We start from the raw sequence: 26,161 nt of genomic DNA, 5'->3' as shown, positions 1-26,161 counted from the left end.
AATTTAACTTTTAACATGTTCACTTACCGCAAATTATATCAAGTGTGCAGGGTGTGATGTATGGGAAAATGTTGAATGGTCCTTTGCCGACTTCGACGCTCATTTTCTTCACCAAAACGTCGCTGTGGTCGTGAAAGATGTCGATGAAGTTTTCCAATATTTTGAAATGAAATGCATGCGTCAAGATCTGATAATTGAAGGAAACACAAAAAATGTTATATCTCTATGAAAATTCTTGATGTTCCGAGAAGAAAACTGTAAGACAGTAAACTGAATATGTCAGTGAACTCAGAAATAATGGGAACTGAAATACCTAACGGGTATGAAGAAACAGGAAACCGATTTCGAGTGTGGAAGAATATGGGATAAACTTAAACACAGGTCAGGAATACGCGCTGTCCGCATTCGTTCTGACAACTGCTTTCGTTTTATCCAATGACGCTCATTTAATATTGGTATATAACCAGGGCTCGAAGTGTACCGGAACGCACCGGAGCGCCGTTCCGGTTCATAAAATCCACAAAATTATCGCTCCGTCTCGTGGAAATATTATTTTGACCGTCTGAGCTAGATATTTCATATAATAAAAAATAACACGCATATTTTTATAAATCACATTTACAATTAATGTAGTATAGTATAATATAGTTGATATTTTCGTAAAATTATCGAGCGCTCCGGTTCGTAAAATTTTCCATTTCGATCGCTAAGTATAACACACACGGTTCCATGACAAAACAGAACACGATAAAATAAAACACGACAAAACAGAACATGACAAAACAGAACATGACAAAACAGAACAGTGACAAAACAGAACAACGATAAATATAACTATGACCTTTCAGGAAAAATATAAATTTAATATTGAAATTGTCATATCTCTATTACGTTGATAGATTTTTAATAGCAGAGATTTTCAATACGCCATAATAAATCAAATTATATACCTAATTTCTGCATTACTAATCGCTAGAAAACCTCAAATAAACTTAACTCGGTGTTTCCGGCAAGCTTAGGATGGGTTTGGGTCGAAATCTCGAATGCTGAAATCCCGAATGGCCGAAATCCCAAATAGCTGAAATCCCGAAAGCCGAAATCCCGAAGGCCGAAATCCCGAATGCCGAAATCCCGAATGCTGAAATCCCGATTGGCCGGAATCCCGAAAAATAATTAAGAGAGAGAAAAAAATGCTTTTTGTCTCCTGTAAAAATTGCGCAATCGTAACACTTATCTTGAATTGCGCAAATTTTACAAAATGTATGATTTTTGTTTCCCTTGCAAAATTTGCGCAATTCTGAATAAGTGTTACGATTGCGCAATTTTTTGCAGGAGAGACAAAAACCATTTTTTTCGTGATTTTTCATTTCGTTCGGCACCCCGATTATTATTAGCTAGTGCTCATATAGGTCGCCTTGAAGTTATAAAGAAAAAGTATGAGACACTTAGTAATCTAGTGGCAATAGTTGTGCATGATTATCAAAATCAAACCGATAAATTGAGGTATTTACGCCAAATAGCCAACATGCAGTGATTATAATATACAACTTTATATACTCTATATATAAAAAAATGCATTATTTTCAAAATAACGGTATTGTAAAAAAAATGAAAGTATATATTATTCACCTTAAAATTGATTTTTTTAAAAATATTAAATATTAAATATTTATATATAAGTATATGTATTTCGTTTAAAATTTAATTAATAAATAGATTCCACAAAAATTAATGTTTCATTTTTCCCCTGGCTGTTCTGTTTTGTCATGTTCTTTTTTGTCATGTTCCGTTTTGTCTTATTCTTTTTTGTCCGGTCACCGGGTATGAAATGTAGGCAACGTAAATTCAGAAGTCAGTGGCATTCTGTGTGCGTGCCTGAAATAATAAAATCAGTAATGTAATATACCTACATATTCTACAGAACAGATTAATAAATAGAATCCCGATAGGCTATATCCCAATACAATACATTTGTCCTACGAAAATGAACCGCACATTATAGACGTGCAATAGTGTGTGTTGGTGACCGGAAAAATATTCGTTGGACAAATGTAGTGTATTGGGATATAGCCTATCGGGATTCTATTTATTAATCTGTTCTGTAGAATATGTAGGTATATTACATTACTGATTTTATTATTTCAGGCACGCACACAGAATGCCACTGACTTCTGAATTTACGTTGCCTACATTTCATACCCTTGCGTCGTTTCAACCGCGGAATACTGCACATTCCGGCTACATTCCCCTTACCCAGACACTCCATATTTTGATTATAGCGATGCGCATGATCTAACGATCGGAGTTAGTTTCCGTTTGTGTCATGTGTTTTAGGTCTCAGATGGTTTCATTATTTCATGAGGGCCTTACACTGACACAGGCCTTCGTGTCGTAGAATGCCGAGATGAGAGTGTTATGCGAAAACCACATCATCCGTGTCACGATTCTCGGCCATGAGGTCTTGACGAAGGAGAAGAAGTGATATTCCATTCATTTAAATAATTTGTAGTTTTTTAGTTTCTGGGTTTCCAAAAGGGCGGGAATTTTGAATAAATGAAATTAAATTTGGTCTGTTTAGGACGTTTAGGTCATCCAATAATTTAGTTAGGCCGAAAAACATTAACAATACCTATTCGATTTAAAATGGATATCCTAATTAAATTAGTTAACCAATCATTATCATAATCTATTCAACTATTTTTAAAACATACCTTTCGTCTGGATTTCCATTTAGGCCCGGAACTTGTCAACAAACCAGTGCCGAGCCATGGTTGCAGATAGAGATATTCTTGGCTTTTATTTACGTGTTTAGTATTGCTTAAAATGGGCTGAAATGAAAAAAGCAAACATATATATAATATTAATGCGAGTATTTTGAATAAACTTAAGAAACATTAAGTATATTGATCCGGTGTAAGAAGTCAGAGAGCTAAATCGGACATGCTGTCCCTGTCTTTTGACGTATGTATATAACAGCCACAAATAATCAACCAATCATGTATTTTAACTATGAATTAAGTACACTGTTATATACTTGTTTAAAAAAAAAACTAATTTCATTAATGTCATTATTTGAACACACCTCAAGAAGAATACAAATCCAATATATTAAATATTAAAATTAAAATGCTAACGACGCTTGTAAAATGTTACATCGTATTGATGAATGTTAATATTATAATATATCACGTTAATATTGTCGTTAGTAATTCTATTGGCCACTCTACGAGAGAAATTTAAAAGTGGGACAGCATGTAAATTACAGCTAACTGCCACCCTATTTCGGATGCAGGATAAGGTACCTAATGATTTTTTTACTGTTATGTCTTGGTGAAGAAATGAAAATACAACAAACACGCCGGTAAATTGTACATAAATAATTGTACGTATAGATTATGGCCGTGAACATTAATTTATTCAAATACTAGATTGTAGAATAGCATTGAGACTGGATCACATGCTCTTTGTCGAGCATTTCAACGCGCGGTAATTTGTACGCATTTTAAAAACAGCTGTTTCTGTAAAAAATAAAATAATATCGTATATTATATTATTTATATCTAGTCCTACAGTATAGTCCAGATGCAGGTGTCCGTAAACAAATGAATGTGAAAAACTATTTGAAAGTTAATATAAAATGTATTTTTTTCTGTCGGGGATGGAAACAATAGGTGCTTACTGACAAACGAGTGATTGTGGTTATTTTTGGATGTTATTTTTGGTGCTGCATCGGCAAGTAATGACGCATTATCTCGTAGAATGTTGTTTTCATTAAAGCGCGCAAATTTGCACGACGTACACTGTCCAAACTACATTTAATTTGATATCAACGTTTGAAGGACGTGTTGACGTGCTTTCGTTTCAAATAAATGATTACGCACAGACATTGTTGTAATTTGTTCACAAAAAAATCTATATAGATCTGGATCAGGCACAATGCACAATGCAGTATTGACGCGGTGATCTCTCGAGTGATATTTCTTATGGTCAACATATTTTAATAATAAGATTTTGATATAGATTTTAATAAATATGACATATAAGTAGTACGTCTAAGAAGTGATGAAAAAAATTGAACGCGATCGGCAAACGTCTCACATCTACCAAATATTTATTAAAACTATAATTGATTAAAATGTAATTACACTCACATACAATTATTATAACCTAGAAAAAATCCAGGTAGTTATTTGGTACTGTTATCACTGGTTTGTGGGTATACTTTTTTAAAGTAGTTTTTATCAGCTATTAATTTAAGTCAGTGGCGAAGAGTGGAGGTAGGGTGTTAAGATCTGACACAAATAGTGCAAACTAAACTTTGTTAGTCAAACGTATCTATTTTCGTTGAATTTAGACTACAATATGTAGATAGTGTTGTTAGTTTTTAAAATTCAATTAAATCTAGCCTAATCTAATCCAGAGTGGATAATAGTAAAAAATATTCATTTATCTATAAAATATCTAAAATGATACCGTTATGATTAACCCATACATAATTTTAGATATTTTATGGATAGAAGAATATTTTTTTATCAATTACGGTTTGGCTAGGCAGGGCTTAATGGATTTAAAAAAACTAATCAACTCCATCTGTAATATGTATTATTAATCCAGTGAAAACAAATTAGTATGACTGACAACGTTTAGTGAACACTATTTAAGTCGAATCTTAGCAGCCTACCTCCACCCTTCGCCACTGATTAAGTGGTCCGCGTTCAATCAAACGATGGGTAATGTCATTCGCACGCAAAGATAATTTATTATATTTTTTATAGGATCATAGTCGTACAGAGTTGACTTTACGATTTACCGATGTAGATGAAGCGGTGATTTTCTTTGACGCAATCGATTTCAAAAGGGGCCTCCAAAGTATATACAATTTAAATTGGTTAAGCCATGGTTTCCCAAACTATGGGTCGCGACCCACCAGTGGGTCCCGAGCGAATATTGAGTGGGCTCTCGCCACTGTATACATGAATTAAAAAATATAGGAAGTGATAAATTTGATATTTTATTCAGCTATTTATAATTCCTAAAAATTGAAATAAACTACGAGTAAGTTACCAAAAATATTGTGATAAAATGATAATAATTTGAATTGCCAATGCACTATGCTAGCGCCGACCAGTCATTTATCACTGTTAATAAATAACTTTGACGACTATTTTGGGGAAGATATGAAAAAGTTTGATTCGTTGCGTTGGATTTGTAACCCATTTCAAGACGACTTACCAACTAGTATGTCAACAAAAGCAAGTGAAGAACTCATTGATTTATCAGAAGATACGTCACTGAAAAATAGTTTCAATCGTAAACATCTGGCTCTCAGTTGCTGATAATTATCCTAGCCTGTTCGATGAAGCTATGAAAGTCCTCCTCCTCTTTACTACCTCATGTCTATGTGAGGTCGGATTTTCGGCTATGGTTAACATTAAACTAAATACCGAAATAAATTGGATATATCAAACTCACTGCGATTAAAAGTAACTAAAGTTGAAGTAGATGCTAAAACTGTAATGAAGAAAAATAAGAAACAAATACATCCTTCCCATTGAAATAACTTTGTAAAAAAACCTTGCAGGTGTAGGTATTTAAGTAATATTTTTTTTTATTTAAGTGGTGTTTCTTATTTCAACAGTCTTTCATTCATATTGGTAACACTTACAAAAAATATTTTTTTTTATTTCAATTAGAACAAATAAGACAGCATTAAGTAGTTTCACGACTCGCCACTAGGGAATCTGAGCATTACCAATATATTGTATGCCCTCTTTTCTCTAAGACAGCTAAGAGGTGGGTCCCAAGATTGGAAATTTTTGTTAGATGGGTCGGAGCCCAGTCAACTTTGGGAACCACTGGGTTAAGCGATTATTAAATTATACTGAAATCTTTAAAATATACGCATTTCTCACAAATTGAGAACATAATATTACCCAAAAACATGCAACATCTTAAATCTTGTGAATTATTCGTTGAATAAAAAAGTAATTAATTAAAAATTATTAGCAAGGTCAAGGAATTTTGTATTTTAAATACTAACCGACGTCACAGATCACTCCAAGATATTTTAGTGTAGTAGCTCCCTTGAACTTGCTTATAATTTTTTGTTATAATATATTTTTTCAGAAGTGTTTTCAAAATTATGTATGTTCAATAATTAGAATGTTATATTCTTAAATCTTGTGAATTATTCGTTGAATAAAAAAGTAATTAATTAAAAAAAATATTGTTATATTATTAATATGTTTTTTGAGAACACGAGTTTGCTCATATAATTTTGAAAATAGCAATGTAGAATTTATAATCCCACATTTAGTACATGGATCCCGTATGTTCTCAATTCTACAATAATTATTAGTAATCATAAGCGTAATGGTGACTCACCTCAACAGTAGAAGCGTTCGAGACAAAAATATAAGGCTTTGTCCCCAACCACCCCTTGTTTAATCCTTGTTCTACCCCCCACATACTTCTCACCCCCGTTATTCTTTGGTACACCTCTGGAACAAAAAGAAAAAATCTATGCAACTACAATGTGTCTAAGGATAGTCGTTTTCAAAAATGTTACCACTAACATTTTGCAGTGTGGCTACATATAAATTTTAGTAAATCAAATAGTGCCAAGTAACCCGATGTTTACTTCAACAATTGAATATGCGTAACAAGGCATTCAAATTTGTATTGAGGATGTAATTTGCAAAAGTGATCAACTCCATTTTTTACAGACAGCGCAAACTAGACCACCTTCTTGAGAGTGCGTAATTTTTACAACTAAATATGCCACTAATTTTCGGTAGGTAGTGGATAAATCTTCTTATTGTGCCATCCCCTAGCGGAGGTCGGCCACCGGCCAAGGCGATCTTATCTTTGTTCTGCAACCCGGAACAGTTCGGTGGAGCTGCACTCGTACCAATCATGGAGGTTCTTAAGCCACGAAATGCGGCGCCGTCCTCTGCTATGCTTCCCATTGATCTTTCCTTGAATGACAAGTTGGGGAATGCTGTATTTTTGTCCTCTCATAATGTGGCCGAGGTATTGTAGTTTCCTGGTTTTGATACTACGTAGAACTTCTCGGTCCTTCCCCATTCGTTTGAGAACTTCAACATTTGTCACCCGGTCAGTCCAAGGAATTTTGAGGATGCGTCTATACAGCCACATCTCGAAAGCTTCAAGTCTCCGTGACATCTCTTGGTTTAGCGTCCATACTTCCATACCATAGAAAAGAATTGAGAGCACATAACAACGTACCATACGCAGTCTCAGACCTAGGTTAAGATCTCGATTGCTAAGAAGGCGTCTCATTTTGAGAAAGGCGCTCCTTGCGATCTCAATTCTAGTTTTTATTTCCTGAGACTGGTCCCATTTCTCATTGACCCATGTACCTAAATATTTATAATGGGTCACACGTTCGATTGGTTCGCTGTTAATGACAAAATTTTTGTTGGTGTCTGGTGTCGCTGTTTTTGATACTACAGATCTACCATCATAAATTGGAATTTCAGCGAGTGCGCTAGTATGACATTGAGAATGTTGCCATAACTAACAAAAAAATGGTAATTTATAATTTTTTATTTTTAGTAGATTTATGTACAAATATTATTAAAATAAAAAATTAACACAATCAAAATAAAAACGTGTTAATTTTTTTATAACCACGAGGAAGAAATGCATAGTTGGAAAAATCAGAAATTGGAAAATATAAAGTAGTATTGTATATATTTTAGTCATGGAAAAAAATTTAATAAAAAAAGCGAAAATAAATTAAATTAACTCTAAAGATTGTAAAATAGTATCAACATAAATGGGATTTTAAATGAAACGCGATCACTATAAAATACACAAACAATGTAGAAATTATATAACTACTATAATGGTTCAATTCCAGATAGACTATCATCTGATTCTGTGTCACTCTCAGGACCATTTGCGGTAAAAATAAAACCAGTCGAGGTCATATTATGGAATTCAAAATTGTAAATGTCAGTTTAATTAATATACTAAATTTCTTTATAAATCCGTTTACATACACAAATAATAAGTAAGTATTCGTTTATATTGCTATCCGACATAGATTTTTATTTATATCATAACTTTGAACAAAACTAAAAAACAAGAAATTACTTGCGTTGTAATATAAATGCAACTTGATAACACTGAAAATAAATGTTCAGCTGTCATGGCGGCTGGCCGTTGTATTCCATTATCGATATAAATAATCAATTCTTTTTGTTCTTTTTCGTCATCGCAGAATTGCCATACTTTTAGAATGATGTCTCTGGCATTCCCACGAACTGTTTTAGAACTACTTGCCATTACGCACTATAATTATTTCTTCTGTATTTTCAATAACACAATATATATCCCGAATTCTGCACGCTGACGTTTCAAAATGTAAAAATTTGACTTAGTCTGGAATACATTTGTCATAACGCCCAATCAGTAAACGCTACGCGGAGGTATTTTCGGATTGCGCTTCGTCTGCATTCATTTATTCGTGGAGACATAATTCGTTGTTGATTATATTAAAATATAGCTTACTTTAAATACTTACCAAATAATTGGTGCTAAGTAGCTATCGAATAATGTCAAATATTAAAAGGTCACATTCGTTTATTAATAATCTAAAATCTAAAAAACAATAAAAATCTTGCGAGCAAGAAAATCAGCGTACCCACCTAAATGAGCAACAACCACTCATTCGATTATAAAATACTAAATCAAATTTATTTATTTATTAGGTTATTAGGTTTATTCCTTATATTTATTAGGTTTATTTCTTATTTAAAAGGAAAACGCTTTTTTTACTTGTTGATCTCTTTTTTTAATAGGTATATTTTATTAATCAACACTAAATATAATGTGTTTTTGATATTTTGACGCCATGAGAGCTAAATAAACGCAAGCGCAATCCATAATTCGAGAAACATGTTGTAAAATTAAATGGCGTTTGTGACAAATTTATCCTCGATAGACAATTTTAGTTACAAATTCGACCGGCTGACGACTTACGATGGTAAATCTATAGTAATAGTTTTGTTTTCTTGAGGTTCATTTTTAAACCATAAGAATTACTGACCTCATTAACCTTTTCTACCAGTTGATGTAAACTCTTTAAACTATCAGCAATCAGCACAGTATCATCGGCATATCGTATATTGTTAATATGTTTGCCATTAACCATAATACCCACCGATTCACCTTGTAAGGCTTCCTTGAAAATAGTTTCCGAGTACATGTTAAATAGCAAAGATGACAATATACACCCCTGTCTTACACCACGACGAATTTTTACCTCTCCACTGATTTCGTTTTCAATCTTAATATTCGCTGTTTGATTCCAATATAAGATAGCTATCAGTTAAATGTCTCTTGCATCGATGCCTTTCTCCTGTAAGAGTTCGAGAAGTTTAGGATGCCTAACAGTATCGAATGCTTTCTCGTAATCGATGAAACACATATAAACATCAACATTAACATCTAGGCATCTTTGCACTAGAACATTTGAGCTGAAAAGTGCTTCGTGAGTGCTTAAACTACTTCTGAAGTCAAATTGTGTCATTTTCGAAAAATCCTATTATGTATGATTTTTAATAAAACTTTTAACATGTGGCTCATCAAACTTATTGTTCTAAACTCGCTGCACTCCTTTGCATTCGCCTTTTTTGATAGAGTGATGAATGTCGATTTCAACCAATCATCGGGAATTATGCCCGTTTCGTAAATTTTATTAAACAAATCAACGAGAATTTCTAATTGATCTTCTTCTAATAATTTTATCATTTCGTTGCAAATATTATCAGGGCCGACAGCTTTACCATTTTTAGAATTTCGTATTGCGTTTATTATTTCTGCCCTATTTATGCATGGGGCTTGTTCACATTCAAAAAAAGTATAGCCAATAGGTCCTCTATCATCATCAAACAGATTTTCAATATATGTCTTCCAACGAGTCAGCTTCTTTTCTATATCTAATATAATACGCCCATCTACGTCTTTCAAGATAGTTGATGAGGTTCCTTTCGTAATTCCCAATGTTTCCTTTATCTTCTTGTGCATATTAAAGGAATCGTATTTTCGTTGGAGATTTTCAATTTCTTTGCATTGGTCGGACATCCATTCTTCTTTAGCTGTACGAATTTTACTTTTTATGGTATTATGAATTCTCCTATATTGAGTTTCATTTTTATTTTTCCATTTTCTTCTTTCGTCCATTAAAAACAGAATCTCATCAGTCATCCATTTTTGCTTCTTAGCTGTTCTTTTATATTCTAATTGATTATTAGATATGGAGGAGAACACATCTTTTATCCTGTCCCACTTGTCTGTTATATCAGAGGATGTAATGACTGAAGTTTTTATTTGTTCTATTTCTGTGTTCAGTGCACTTTTTACTTGTTGTTTGACTTCGGGATCCTTCAGTTGATTAATGTCAACACGTTGGGTTGCGCGTGGTTTCCTCAGTAATCTTTTTAATCTAATTTTTACTGTAGCTACAACAGGATTGTGGTCAGATGAGATGTCAGTACCTGGATAAGTTTTAGTAGATGTTACGCTATTTCTGTAACAATTGCGAATCAATATAGTCTATTTGATTTCTTACAATGTTATTGCCATCATCTTGTGGGGATTTTCATGTATACAATTGCCTTGGTGAAAGTTTGAATAATGTGTTACAAACAACCATACTCTGTTCCTGGCAAAATTGTAGTAATCTTTCTCCTCGATTATTTCTTTGTCCTAAACCAAATTCTCCTACTAACTCTCCACTTTTACCTTTACCAATCTTTGCGATGAAATCTCCATTGATCAAGGTAACTTCATTATCTTTCGTCGATTTTAGAATTTATTTATCTGTTGATAGAATTCTTCTATAACATCGTCATCTTTGTCGGCAGTTGGAGCGTACACCTGTATTATATTAACATTACCCATCCATGATTTGAGTTGTAATAGCATAAATCTAGACAATTTTATTTTCAGAAACCATCAAATTCACTTTAGCACTTTGCCTAGGGACGTCACTGGCGATAAACTGTCAGGGAAACGCATTTTATCTGAAATTAATGTAAGTTACCTCGGCTTCAGTTATATGCTATCATTGCGATCTGTGACTTTCTTGAATCACTTTATATAGATACTGCACTAGTGAAACATTAATTAATTTTTATACCGTACAATGGAGGCCTGTCTGGAAATGTTTTTCTTCTAAGTTATTAAATGAATTATTTCTAACAATAAATAATCAAATATTATTATAGTTCTAAAATAAAAATGTTTTAAGCAGATTGCAAATAGATAGATTGCAACATTAGTAACATTTGACATGACAGAATTTTAAAATTCTTTCAACATCTCAGGCATCTCATAGAGCCAGCACTCGAAATGGAAAAGTTTACGAACCAGAGCGTTCGACAATTTTTTGTAGATATTAACATAGTTCTCAAACTAAATGTAATTTTATAAAAAAAAGCGTGTTGGATTTTTTTGTTATATGGCCTATCTAGGATGGTAAAATTATTTTTAATAATTTTTAATAATAATTAGGTAATACGAGGCGGAGCGATAATTTTATTGAGTTCATGAACCGGAACGGCGCTCAGGTGCGTTCCGATCCATTTCGAGCCCTGCATAGAGCGGATGTAAGTAATCAAATCAAGTGAGTTGCATAAAAAAATACCTATGACCCCAAATTTTTACTCTCCTACCCCCACCCTCCTATTTTTTAATCCCGATTTTAGTATTTTTGTATGAACAAATATAACCGTCGTTCGTATTTCAAACAGAACGAAATTATTTATGTTGTTGAATGACAGATGGCGCTACGTTCGAGAAGAATTTAAGAGAAACGTCGCGTCATTTTGACATTTCATTTGGCATATCACAACACAGTGCGTGCAAAATTTCGTACGATTTGTTTTAATTTATCTATTAGTGTGCGTGTATTACAGTGAACAATGCCAGCAAAACGCAAGGAGGCCCATTTGGGCCGTCGAACGAATAAAATGACAAACATGCGAAATAGTAGACCAGAAAGAACATACGAACAAATCCAACAAGATAACGAAAATGTGCGTGTGAGCATGTCGCAATTGCGTGCATCTCAATCACAAGAGGCACCAGCTGAATGAAATCAACAGCGACAATTGGAACGGAGCCAAACGCGCCGGTTCGTAGTTAACACACGCCGAGCAAATGACCAACAACGCCAACAAGTACATCGAGCATTTACATCCGCTTCGTTCTTTCTCGTCTCGCATTCGAGTACGAGCTAGATATTGAATATTACGCTCATCCGAAAGTGCTAATTGGTGCTATGGACAAAGAATGTCTCCATTGTCATGCGCTCAAATTCAAACATGAGTCTCCCGCGATGTGTTGCGCATCAGGAAAAGTGCAACTACCAGAAATTGAGACACCACCAGAACTATTAAACGGCTTGTTCATCGGCACGGTTCCAGATTCAAACCTGTTCCTGAAGTCCATTCGCACATTCGATTCATGCTTCCAAATACCTTCGTTCGGAGCAACAGCAATAGTTCACAATACTGCGGCAATGGTCAACAATTCCATTCAACATTCAAAATCAAAGGCCAAGTGTACCACAAAGTAGGCTCATTGCTGCCAATGCCAAACGAATCACATAAACTTTTACAAATCTACTTCATGGGAGGCGAGGACATCAATCGTGTGGATGCCTCAATAACCTCAATTCGCCTAATTCCAGGCGAATTGTCGGCGAACTGGACGCCCTATTGAATGAGCACAATTAATTATTGAAATTCTTCAAATCACACATGCACGAATTGCAACGTGACAATCACGCTATTGTCATCATTCTTGATAAAACACCAGCTGGAGAGCACGTGCGTCGATTCGATGCGCCTGTTGTTGACGACGTTGCTGGAATCATGGTTGGCGACCGCATATCGACGTGAGAAATCGTGATTCGAAGAAGAAAAAATAATCTGGAGTTCATCGCTAACACACATCGTTCATACGACGCTCTCCAATATCCGCTAATTTTCTGGAAGGGACAAGACGGATATTGCATAAACATTAAACAACGAGATCCCGCCTCAGGTAATTCATTCATTATGAACTCATTTTGAATTGAGAAAATGAATGGTTGGTATTTTTTGTTTTTATCGGCGGTCATCGTCTACAGCAGCGTTTCCCAACCTTTTTTTGGCTCGCGTACCACTTGGTAGTACATCACGCTTAATTGTACCACTTCGTAAAAATTATTGTATTTCGAGAATTTTTTTATTTTTTTTGAATTATAAATTTTATAGGGTGACTATAGGTATTTCTCAGAACTCAATTTATTTAAGTTTAAAAAAATGCCAAAGGTTTTATTTTTCTGATAAAAATGAGACATTTGAACATTACATATCACAATGTTTTTTTTATTAAAAGGTGCCGAAGCTCATTTCTTGTCGAAATTCAAAACCATGACATTTAAGGGGGGACATGCTCGTCGTAGGTCAAAATTGAGTTTTTATTGTATTTTCAAACCATGATCCTGGACACTCCTTAAACGTTGTAGATAATCTATTTATATAATTTTGAAGCCTTATTATCCTTTATATTTATTTTAAACATTTGATGACTGCATAAAGTATTTTTGTTACATAACATAGTATTCTTTTAAACCTCTCGCTCTAATGTTTTAGAATATAGTCATATTTCGGTACATGAATGTGCAGTGGTGTTAAGATTTTTTACATTTATTAATTTTTAAACGCATTTTATAAAACCATTAGTATAATTTATGACGAGATAATTTTAGTAAAATATTTACGATAAAAAATAATATTGATAATCTCTGTGATCCCAAATTTGACAATAATTAGGTATTTTATTATTCAAAAATCAGCAAGATTAACACATTTGAAGATGATTCTAAAGATACTCATTATAAGCTATGTCTTTGACCATTCAAGTGTGATAAACATCCTACGAATAATGATTGCTTTATAATAATTATTGACCTAAGAATAAGGTAGTATTTTTTTGAAATACGCCATTTCTTTTGGCATTCCCCAGTGGTTAAGCTACAACATACGGCCGTAGCCATAAATTGACAAACTATAATTAAAGTAAATTTTTTTTTTAAACAGTACATGTTCAAACACGCGCGTTAATATCATTTTACTCCCTACTTTAATTATAGTTTGTCTATTTATGGCTACGGCCGTATGTTGTAGCTTAACTACTGGGGAATGACGAAAGAAATGGCGTATTTCAAAAAAAACACTACCTTATTCTTAGGTCAATAATTATTATAAAGCAATCATTATTCATAAGATGTTTATCACACTTGAATGGTCAAAGACATAGCTTATAATAGGTATCTTTAGAATCATCTTCAAATGTGTTAATCTTGCCGATTTTTTGAATAATAAAATGCCTAATTCTTGTCAAATTCGGGATCACAGAGATTATCGATATAATTTTTTATCGTAAATATTTTACTAAAATTATTTCGTCATAAATTATACGAATGGTTTTATAAATGCGATTAAAAATTAATAAATGTAAAAAATCTTAACACCACTGCACATTCATGTACCGAAATATGACTATATTCTAAAACATTAGAGCGAGAGGTTTAAAAGAATACTATTTTATGTAACAAAAGTACTTTATGCAGTCATCAAATGTTTAAAATAAATATAAAGGATAATAAAGCTTCAAAAGTATATAAATAGATTATCTACAACGTTTAAGGAGTGTCCAGGATAATGGTTTTAAAATACAATAAAAACTCAATTTTGACCTACGACGAGCATGTGGGCCGTTAAAGAAGTTTTTTTAACAACTAATTTTTATTATAAAAAAAAATTACATAGAATTAAATTAAATTATTTGTATAAAAAATGAAAAGCACCACAGGCAATTTTTACCCAAAAATTATCGATATTAATAGAAAATATATGTAAGTATATAAAATTAATTAAACACGGTAAATGTAAAAATTCTTCTGATGAAAACGAGACAATTCACATTTTAATTTTTACAAATTTACGGCAACGCCGCAGGCGAAATATTTGTTTTAAATATAATAATATTAATGAAATTTTATTTTTAAAATATTTTTATTACCGAAATTTTCTATTTATTATCGAAAATAATAGTTATGAAAGTGTTGCTTAAGATTATAATACATTGTTATCAAGTTATAAGCTTAATTTTTAAACAGATTTTACGAAAATATAAGCACAATAATATAAGCAAAATAAATTTAATGAGATCCTTGTGCTTGTTTCGAAGATAATTTTTTGAAATTTGGTTCAAAAGATGTGAGATAATATCGAGGGCTTAGTGTCAAACAACACTATCTAAAAAAGTGCTACTTTACAGGAGAGTCAAAAATCGTTATTTTAGATTCTTGTAACTCAACAAGGGAAATGTTTATTTAAAACCTAATGTTAATATTTTATAATTTATTGTGTATTGTACATTTATCTTGCTTATGATAATGTTAAAATTTATAGGGATAGTTTTAAAAAAATATGAAAACAAGGGTAACGTATGTAGTTAGCGTTAAACTTTACTGACGATTTAATAAGAAATTAAAAAAGATTGACATTACGTTGTTTGACTATCATGTAGCCGTAAATGTAAAATAACGTTATCCCAAAGAAGAAAAAAAAAACACTTTTTTGTAGATAACGTTGTCTGACTTTAAGCACTCGATATACCCTTAAATCTACACCTGCGTCCAATTTGTATCGATACTTATTTTTACTTAAAAAAAAAAGATATGAAAAAAAGGCTCTTTCTACTAATTCCGTACTAGTGAACGGTAATAAGAATTTGAGAGCTTTTTCAGAAAGTTCTTCATATTCTTTATCGATGCTTAACCAAAAATTAATTAGATTGTTTCGTTCGAATTTTACTTGTAAAGTTTTGTCACTTGATAAGTCTATTAAATTTTCTTTATCTTTTATTGATAACGATGAAGCTTTTTTTAAATTTTCTGCATAGAAGGGGTTTGAAATCTAATTATTGTTTTGGTTTTGAGGTTTGGAAAATACTCCATGAAAGACGATTTGAATCCTGTTAAATGAACTATTATAATATGTTCTCGTAAATGTTGAGACAAGCTAACCTTATTTTAAACCAAAAAAGTATGTAGAGTTTCGAATACTTCCGGTTGATTGTTGTTGATACACTGTTTCCAAAAATCTAATTTCGTAATCATACTTTCAATTTTATCATTAACATTAAAGATCGTCATCGAGCTTTTCTGAAGTGTCAAATTTAAGTCATTTATTTTCAAAAAAATATCAGATAAATATGCAAGTGCCCGCGCGCTCAAGTACAGCGACATAATAACAGTGACGGCGACATCTCAAGTGACTGATAGCTAACGCGTTAAATTTAAAAGTGCACTCCAAAAATACGATATTGATTGTTGAATTTTCGATCATCGACTGTATATATTAACAACTGTACTGTATATTATTTATTAAAATTATGAATAATAGAAAAAATACAATAGTTTAAATGTTATTTTTATGACTGATGTTTTTAAACTTTTTATGTCCGCCATTACTGACTATTTTTTGAGTACCACCAACTATCCACTCGCGTACCACCGGTGGTACGCGTACCACAGGTTGGGAGCTGTCGTAGATCCCATCCCCACACACTTACAATACATTCGATATTTTTTATTTAACAACCAAAATATTCACTAGAAATAATTTATATAGCAGAACAACGTTTGCCGGATCAGCTAGTTATGTATATACTTATGAGGAAAACATACAAGGAAGTCAAAAGATGTATATGCATCTCTTATAAACAGTCGTAAACATTTGAATGAAACATGATTTAGTACACCCACGTTATGTTGTAATAATTAATTAATTAAATTACACTACTTATTTATAATATATGTAAAATGTGTAAGGCAAAATTAGAGGTTCAATTCTAAACAGTGTTGCCAATCGTACTATAGTTATAGTTTATATACTATAATTTTGGTCCGCGTACTCTGTTCGATATTAAAAAGTTTGTAATATGCCCATAGTATTATAATTTTGAATATTGGAGAAAACTGTATTTTTATCTTAAAGATTTAATTTCGACATTACAAAATACACCAAAAGTACTCAAAATTTCGATATTTCCGTACTATAATTTCGTAATAGAATTAAATCAGGCATGCTGTGAAAAAAGGTTGTTGTTTGATTTAAATTCAAATTTCTTGAATTCGAATAGATAAATACTTAAATAAAAAGAGCATATCATAAATTCTCAGTTTTTTTGTGGGATACCAAAAACCTATACATTTTCAACAGATAATACGGAGTAGTATATTTTTTTCCGAAATACTATAATTTCTTGGACCGCGTACTATAATTCGATGACAAAAAGATGGCAACACTATTCTCAAGCAAAAAAGTGCACAATGAACAGTTGAGTATAATATGGTGTCAACTTAAATGCATTCAAAAGATGTATTTTTGAAATGTCAAAACAAAATGCCAATGTCAGTATAAACATAAATGTGCATACTTCATTACTAATATACTTGTCTTAATTTTTAATCTATCATATCAATTTATCGAATAAATACAGTAGTTGACAGTATAATTGTAATATAATCATTTAATTTTACATTAATAATTAGTTAGTGTATTTGTAGGTGACAAGTAATACATTGAAATCAAGAAGGTACATACATAAAGTTATCTTATTTTCTCGTTAATTGATGCTGCCACCGTATCATCGACATGAAAATAAAATATAATTGAAGTGAAAATATTTTAATTTTTTAATAATAATTGCATGAATAAACAGATACTTACCTAAATAATACTATTGTCTATGAATGATATAGTATAGTCATACAATTAAGTAATACATTATATTTAAATAAAAATATGCCCATTTAACATTATTTCAGAAATGTGTATAATATATAAGCAAATCACATTCATATAGTATCTATAAATAAAAATCTATTGAGTCACAAAAATTAGGAAATATATTAAAATATATAAAGACCTGTTACATTACACCTGATTTGCCTTTTATCATAATAATGAAAGAAAATTGACGAATTTAAATACGTAGGTATCTACATATTGAAAACTATATATTATGTACATAATAATATACCGGTGTTTCAATGTAGCTACTGTCAAGTGGGAATACGAAAAAAATAGGTACTAGATTAAAACATATAATTTAGTTACGATCAGAACCGGTTTCGTCCGCTTATACAATACTTGATTCAAGAATTTCTCAAGCATATGTTTGTCGTTTAGAATAAAATTGTCGTATTTACGTTAAATATTTTACTAGTAACTAGTGACGATGTTCTATCAAAAGTCGATGAATAAAAAATGTTAATTTTCTATATTTTTTTTTCGATATATAAATATGCAACTTCTACACATATTAAATAATCATAGGGAAATAATAATATTTTAAAATTAAGGGTGTTATTACGAAATGTTAAAAAGGATTTCTAATATATTTTGCAAACTAAAAGTGTGGGTAGTACAAACCCACTCAAGGAAAAAAATCGACGATTTTTCATCATTTCATTTGGTGAATATTTTGTTTCTGATTGTAATATAGTAATATCCTATCATTGAAAAGTTACTAAAATAACCTTGACACTACGAGGAAAATTGTTCTGTAACTAATATTATTTAAAAGTCTGTACCTACACGCTCATTTAAAATATTACCAAATATAAAATATAGTTATTTTATATTCATATTACGAATATTAACTCCAATTATATTATTAATGCAATGAAGCAATCTGAATTTATTAAAAATATATTATCAATATTTATGACGATAATATAAGGTTTATAATAGTTATATTATATTCGTTAGACACAATTAAAACATGTAGACCTTCGTTTTGTATATGATGTATAAATAGTCAAATTGTAATATGATGATATGATAGTTGAACCAATAAAAAGCTTTACCTATGGCGTTGTTTTTATATTGAAATATCATGTTATTACGCTAAACAAAAATGAAAAACTCTGGCTGTCTCATTAACTATTAAATTAAGCTCACCGTCATTATCGCAAATAAACTCAATAGAATTTCCAATGATAGGAGGAGCCCATGGTCCCGGAATTTTTCCCATGAGCTGCATAAGCCGCCATCTTTTCCAGTTGTAATAAGCCAACGACAATACAATCACAATAATGGATAATGTCACAGTAGGGGAAAGTCCCGGGAAAACTTTTAAACATAGACTGTCAATAGCATTAAAAAATTGCCATACTATAAACACCATCTTAATTCATTATTTATTTAAAAAAAAAATTAAAACATTTCACTAATCGTTTCTTTATTTTAAATGTTTTTGTTGTTTGGTGCACTCTTTTGGTGGTCTTCTGGTTTAGCGCTACGCGATCGATCGCTTTCCCACGCGCCTCTTTCGCTGGAGGTTTTTTATGCACTGCATCTACGGCGAGGCTTCGACGGATACATAGTCTCGAATATAATTCGGGTTTTAAAGTGAAAACTTTAATGAACTACCGATTTCGATAATATTGGAGCGAATTCACGAAGTATGTAAGTACCTGAGAGAAAACTTATCGACGAAACAAGAATATATTTAATAACTATCGTTCAACTATTACTAACTATACGTGAATATGAACAGGTATAGGAAATTTTACTTCTTACATTTAGGCACGTAGACTCAAATATTATATACACCAATAATACTTCTGAAACGTGACAGTAAATAAATAATAATTCGTTCATCCCTTTCCTTACCTACTTTTTGTACCATGTTTGATTATAAGAAAATCATAATATGGGTCTCCACAGACTTGATGACTGGATGAAAAATGGATGTTAGCCACTTGGTCAACCTATTAGGTCCATAATCTGACTCATAAACGAATTGGAAAACAATATGTGTACTTGCCAGACCCAGGATTCGAACCTGGGACTTACGACGTTTAAGCCGCGCGGCCATCTTGGGTGTAAAATAAGGTCCATACTCTGGGTTAATGTGAATTTTTACTCCCACGATAGCCGAGCGTTGTAATGTGTTGGTTTACATTGCATACAATGTCGCGGCTCGAACCCCAAGTCTGGCATATGGAAATTATCTCCAGTTTAAAAGAACCCAACAATAATGGGATGTGCATTACCTTCTGGGTGTGGGTGTAAGACGGTACGATTTTAGAGTGTGGATAAGTGTGGGATAAACTTAAACGCATGTTAGATAATACGTTATTTCAAATATTCATTAAAGTTTGTCGCTTAAACGCAAAGTGCATTCGATATTTCAATCTTTTGGACGAAGTACATATTGGTGCGCTCGTCTGTCATTTGTAGGAAATACGGCGACCGGTGACGTTTTGATTAAAATGGGCGATTCGTAACGGCTTGCGCAGGCGCAACTGCAACACTGACGGTGGCTGACGGCCCGAGTCGCGTATAATTTATTGTTAGCGACACCAGACGTTTTTTTTCAAACTAAAATATCGCAATTCACTTATATACGGAATTTCATTTTGGTAACGTGTGTTTTGTGAATAACGATAACGTCACATCGAGGTATTCGACATGTTGCAGACGAGAAGAGTTTAGATGTGCGAGCCGGCTTACCCAAAATAAAGGTATCAGTCAGTAAATAACAATATTTTATTATTGAATACTTTGTTTCATTGTAAATAATGTTTTATAATATGGTATGGAGTGGAATTTACAGGCTAAGTTAAACATATGGATTTATTACTGAATGCAGTTAACATAACGTAAAAAACTGCGCTAAATCGTCACTGACTGTTAATTTTCTGTAAAGCAGTAGGTAGGTAGGTATATTTAATTCTTTTTAATTTCGGAATTCGAATAAAAATCGATTTAGTCAACATACCATTACATACAATTAGGGCTTATTTGATTATTTATTTATTATTTAAATGTATAATATACATATTATCATTAAACCTTTCTTTTTAATCAAATAGCATTATTTATAGTATATTTTCTATTGTAAACTAAACTTAGTTATTCATAAAGGTCGTAACATGTATTTTAGTAAAAATTTCAAAATTTCACCTTGGATTCTAATTATTGAAAAGCAGTAAAATGTTATGTTACCTAATAGGTTTATTATTATTGAATTCTTACGATCGCAACATGCGAAAAAGGCATAGACATCGTAAATAAAATAGTGGAAGAAAAATTTCATTCAGAGGGAGATAACAAGCATCGTGAATATTTTTGTTCGCATATGTTACGGCCCGCATATTTGAATAATCTTTGACGAAAAAGTGAAAATTTTAGGCGGCTAAACATGTTTTTATTGGCGCCCTACATTGGATGCTAAAATGTTCAAAGTTAATTACGAATATACGATTTTTATAGTATCACGACACGATATTTTGAGGTTATATGGATACTATCCGTGGCTTTATCCAACTGACTTTCTCTTAGGTATGCTTACATACTTTAGTTTAAGTGCTAGAAGATATTAATATTTGGCCACGTATTTTTTTTGACTTATACGTGGTGTGAATGAGAACTCTGCCATTCTTGGTAATATTGACTTGTGTGTCCCTGATAACTATCTTATAAATCGGGTGCATCAGTTCTTTGTTCTCCCAAGGTGCAGAACTAACCTGCCATTGGTGATGCCAATTGGGAGGGCAATAACTCTGTTCAACCAAATCGCTTCGGATGTTGATATATTCCATCTACGTGAGGATGAGTATATGTGGACGTTATTTTATAAATTCTTAAAAAAGGGTCTGCTTAACTCATCCGGTGTACCTACTTCCTTGTACCTATATATTTTTTTGTATTTACACATTTATACTGTAGAATCTATCTCTTTTATTATGTACCTAATATTGTTTTAATAATATTTCGTTGTTTCTAAATGTCATGTTGTGAACGTCTTAAACTTATAATTTGTAATGTCCACAATATGTAAAATAAATGAATTGAATTGAAAAAAAAATGAATTGAATTGATATAAAATTTCATTTTCCGGTTGGTATATTATTATTGTCTCACATAAAAACGTTTATATGAGAATCGGATGTAGATAATTCAAATATATTATATACGTAGGTAGATACTTAAATTAGTCAATATTGTCTTCTAAGCTGTAACTATTAATATAGTCGTATTCATAAAAAATGTTACTAATATCTATTGATTAATTATCTCATAAATATTAGATTGGTTCTGGTTGAACATAGAGAGCAATAATTTTTTGAATACTATAAACATTTCACATTTTGGGATGTGAAGTTTCATTACGAAAATAGCTTAGTAAATATTCGTGGAAGTGGTCATATTATTAAGTATGCAACGTGTCATATAGATGCAAAGTTGATAGAAACAAAAAAACAATAGAGCGAAAACGATGTCAGCATTTCCTCAATCATGACTAGATCAGTATGGTATGTTATGATTTGTTAATTGCGACAATATATCTTGTATGTGGACTGCATTTGTATTTTTTTTTTGTATTAACTAAAATGATCGGAGAGTCATGTTATTTTTAAGTTTTTAGGGCCGTAACATGAAAATATAATGTTTGTTTATTATGTAAAATATAAATATCAAGTTAGTAGTTACCTAGAGTTTTAAAACATTATATAGCAGCCATTTTTTCTGATTCCCGCCAAAATTTACATTTGTAAATCATCACGGAAAGATACAAAGTTGTAAAGCTTTTACAATAATTGTAAAATTTATTACAACCGTACTCGAGATACATTTCGGGCATCACGTAATATTTATGGTCTATATAATCGACCTATTGACTATTCGTAATTGAATAGTAAAATTCGAGTCAGATGATAATTTTTGTGATGTTAAGCATCCAACCCATCAATAATGTAAACGTACTACTGAAAATATCGATGTTGTAAATCAAAGTGTGGATGAATCAATTACACGTCGTTTTCAAGAACGTGGACTTACGGCATTACATGAAATATTCAAAGATTTACATTTAAAGGCGTATAAAATATAATTAACACAAGTACCTACTTAAACCGAATGACCATTTGGTGCGTCGAAATTTTGCTGATTGGGCTTTAGAGCAACTTGAAATAGACAAATTATTTTATGAAAAAAAAACATTTTCAGCGATGAAGCTCACTTTCGGTTAAATAGCTTCGTAAATAAGCACAATTATCGCATTTGGAGTAATGAAACCGACATGCTATTCTTAAAATACTTTTACATCCACAAAAATTAACATTTTTGTGTGTGTGGATCAATGATATTATTAATGGACGACGCACTCAGTAAAGTAGCTAGCAAGTAAATTCGCCCATAGTGACATTCGCACGTGCATAGGTAGACGTCACGCAATATCCATTATGCGATATCACGCATCGGGAATTTATAGCAATATCACCTTTATTGTAACGGCGTTAAAACAGTGTTTCTAGTATCAATGTTCGTTTGAGCGAACCTGCTCGAACCGAACCATTCGGCAGACCCGACAAAAAAAGTTTCGGGAATTTATAGCAATATCACCTTTATTGTAATGGCGTTAGAACAGATTATGCCATTCGGCAGACCCGACAAAAAAAGTGAGTGTCATTTTTTTTCCAGATGCTTCGTCCATATTAATGTCATTGGTGTGGATAGTATTTTTTTGAAAACGAAAGTCGGAATGCAGTTACTGTCAATGAACAACGCTACAGAAACATTATTAATAATTTTCAGGCATGAATTAGATGATTTTGATCTGGGCGATATGCGGTTCTAACAAGATGGTGCAATATGCCATACAGATCGTGATACAATAATTAAATTTTTGAGAGTTGATTTTAAAATATATATTTTTTATTTGATAACCGTATATATAGTTGCCGTGTAACATTTTCACAAAGCGTTTTTATCACAAAGCGCAGATGGAAAATAAATCTCAAAACCCACGTGCGAAATTTCCTTCAAATGAGTTAAAGTCAATTTTACCATTAATCTCACTGACCTTTTATCGGTCTCATTATAGTAATACAATAAGGCTCCTTCTGAATAGAATAAGGCTTTCTTCGACACCTTTGACTTCAACTGTTTTTTTTTGTACTCATGTAAATACTTGTTTAATAATTAGGTTGATATTTTTTTTAAACGTTAAAACAACCTATTGTATAAGTATATACCGATACTGGGTACCATTTCGCATGTATCACGCAGGTATCAGTAATGAACTATGTCCGACAACAACGACTGACAAGCCCGTCAAAAGTTTCGTTTTCTGTCAAACACTCAGTTACTTACAAAATGACTATCTACTTGTAAAAAACAAATTACTTACTGAGTGGGTCAAACATGTCCTCAACAGAAATGTACATGTACGCTATTCGTGGACGCATTTCCGCATTATTTAAATTAAGAACCTGACAGAGAGATTATACTAACTAGATAAATTATTTGAGAGTATAGTAAACAACGTGATTCATAGCACGTTGTCAATTCTTTGACGTATAACATCACCATTAAAGGTTAACTACTTTGCAAGAGTCCCATTCCATGCTTTCCATGATTTGATAACGTGAACGTGAACATTTGATAACTTGCAAAGCTCACAAAAGATACAATGGATTAGAAAGAAGACAAGAGTACACCGTATGATAGATGTCGTCAAAATAATGATTTCGACTAATGATCGACTCGATTAGATCATCGGTAGCCCTTACATATTGGTATCGAAGAGAGACTTGCTGTTACGACAGGAGTGCAAATAATTGGAACGATCACAGAACAAATAATAAATAGAATACCGATAGGCTATATTCAATACGCCGCATGTTGATGCAGTGTTTTGAATGTGTGAGTGTCCTACGAAAAATGAAGCATGCATTAAGCACGTGCAATAGTGTGTGTAATTCACCAACATTAAATGAGCGGAAGTGCATAAACAGAGAGCAGTTTTCAGTATTCGACGTAAAACGTATTCTTGACACGTGTGTAAGTTTAGCGCGGATTCTTCTTTACTAGAGTCGGTTACCTGCTATCGCCTTACCTGTTATGTATTTCAGTTCCCACTATTTCTGAGTTCCCTGGGAATGATCAACGAACTGATCAAAGTCGGTGGAAATATGTGGCAGCAAAAAGCAAAAAACTAACAGGAGTGGAAGGTGTGAATAGGATGTCTTCATTTATCAGTGAATCAACCCTGGATTGTTATGCTAGTACCATGTTCTTATAATAATCTTCAGTCGGGTTCAATCCACTGTCAGATGAACGCCTCTACAAGATTATTCAATTCCTATAGGTTCTGAGCATTACGTTGCCATGTACTTAAATATATCACCGTTCCAACGACCCATTTTTTAAAAAGATAAAGTTACCTTTTGTTTTTATTTTGGAAACAACAACATAATTTTCAAATAAATACAATTTTAGCTAGTAAGCATATTTTGTAAGACTCCCTGTGGGAAGGTGTGTGATATAGTGTAAGGGTCGTATGCATGAGATTCCCAAAAACCTTATAGGCTATATACTGCACGTTTGTATGCATGAGTACAAACGTAATTAGCTGTTAAGTGACGTCACGAATGTGACATCTCATGTGTCATGGTGTTCGTATTATGGTAATCTTATAATATTTCATTCCCCGATAAATAATTCAAAATTTTGAAATTGTAAATGTGTCTGAAAGTGTGTAATAATTATAAATGAATAATTATTATGAACTTTAAATAATTTATCAGTTATTTAATCACATTTATTGTATAATTCTACTATACGAAAGGATACAGTATTACCAGTAAACATTTCCATATGGCAATAGATACAGTTTTTGCCGGTAAAGCTTGACGTGAAAGTGACAGATTGAAGCAGCCATTTTGAATTTCGCGTGACGTCAGATTGCTTACGTCACAAACAGTGTTATACGTTATAATTATGATGAAACATCGGTTAAATAGCTTATAAAGAATTAGGGAATCTCATACATACGGCCCTAAGACTTTTGTATTAAACTATAGGTACTATAGGTAAATGTATAATTATTGTATTAGCAACTGAAAACTACACTGTTTCGAAAAAAATGTCAAATAATGTGTATCAATTTTGAATAGTTTTGGCGTGACAAAACATATTACATACATGTTTCAAGATACCCCCTAAGGTTTTAATATATATATATACACGATATTATAACGTTTGCTATTTAT

General features: G+C 32.2%; 1 protein-coding gene across 1 annotated transcript in view; it reads right to left on the bottom strand.

The window, feature by feature from the left end:
- Positions 1-22,951, bottom strand: part of LOC147078369 (cytochrome P450 4c3-like) — a 30,922-nt gene extending 7,971 nt beyond the window's left edge. The window contains exons 1-5 of the mRNA XM_085960460.1: positions 22,947-22,951; positions 19,059-19,243; positions 6,385-6,500; positions 2,712-2,828; positions 28-187 (exon numbers count right to left, since the gene is read on the bottom strand). Coding sequence (XP_085816586.1) covers positions 28-187; positions 2,712-2,828; positions 6,385-6,500; positions 19,059-19,243; positions 22,947-22,951 — 583 coding nt within the window. The remainder of the gene's footprint in view (positions 1-27; positions 188-2,711; positions 2,829-6,384; positions 6,501-19,058; positions 19,244-22,946) is intronic.
- Positions 22,952-26,161: the final 3,210 nt, after the last annotated feature.

The sequence above is a fragment of the Rhyacophila brunnea genome, unplaced genomic scaffold (genome assembly GCF_057557595.1).
Source record: "Rhyacophila brunnea isolate RB1 unplaced genomic scaffold, BYU_Rbru_1.0 scaffold_11, whole genome shotgun sequence".
In the NCBI taxonomy this organism is placed as follows: Eukaryota; Metazoa; Arthropoda; class Insecta; order Trichoptera; family Rhyacophilidae; genus Rhyacophila; species Rhyacophila brunnea.
Note: the sequence above shows the minus strand (reverse complement) of the source record. Positions and strands in the feature narration are given on the sequence as shown.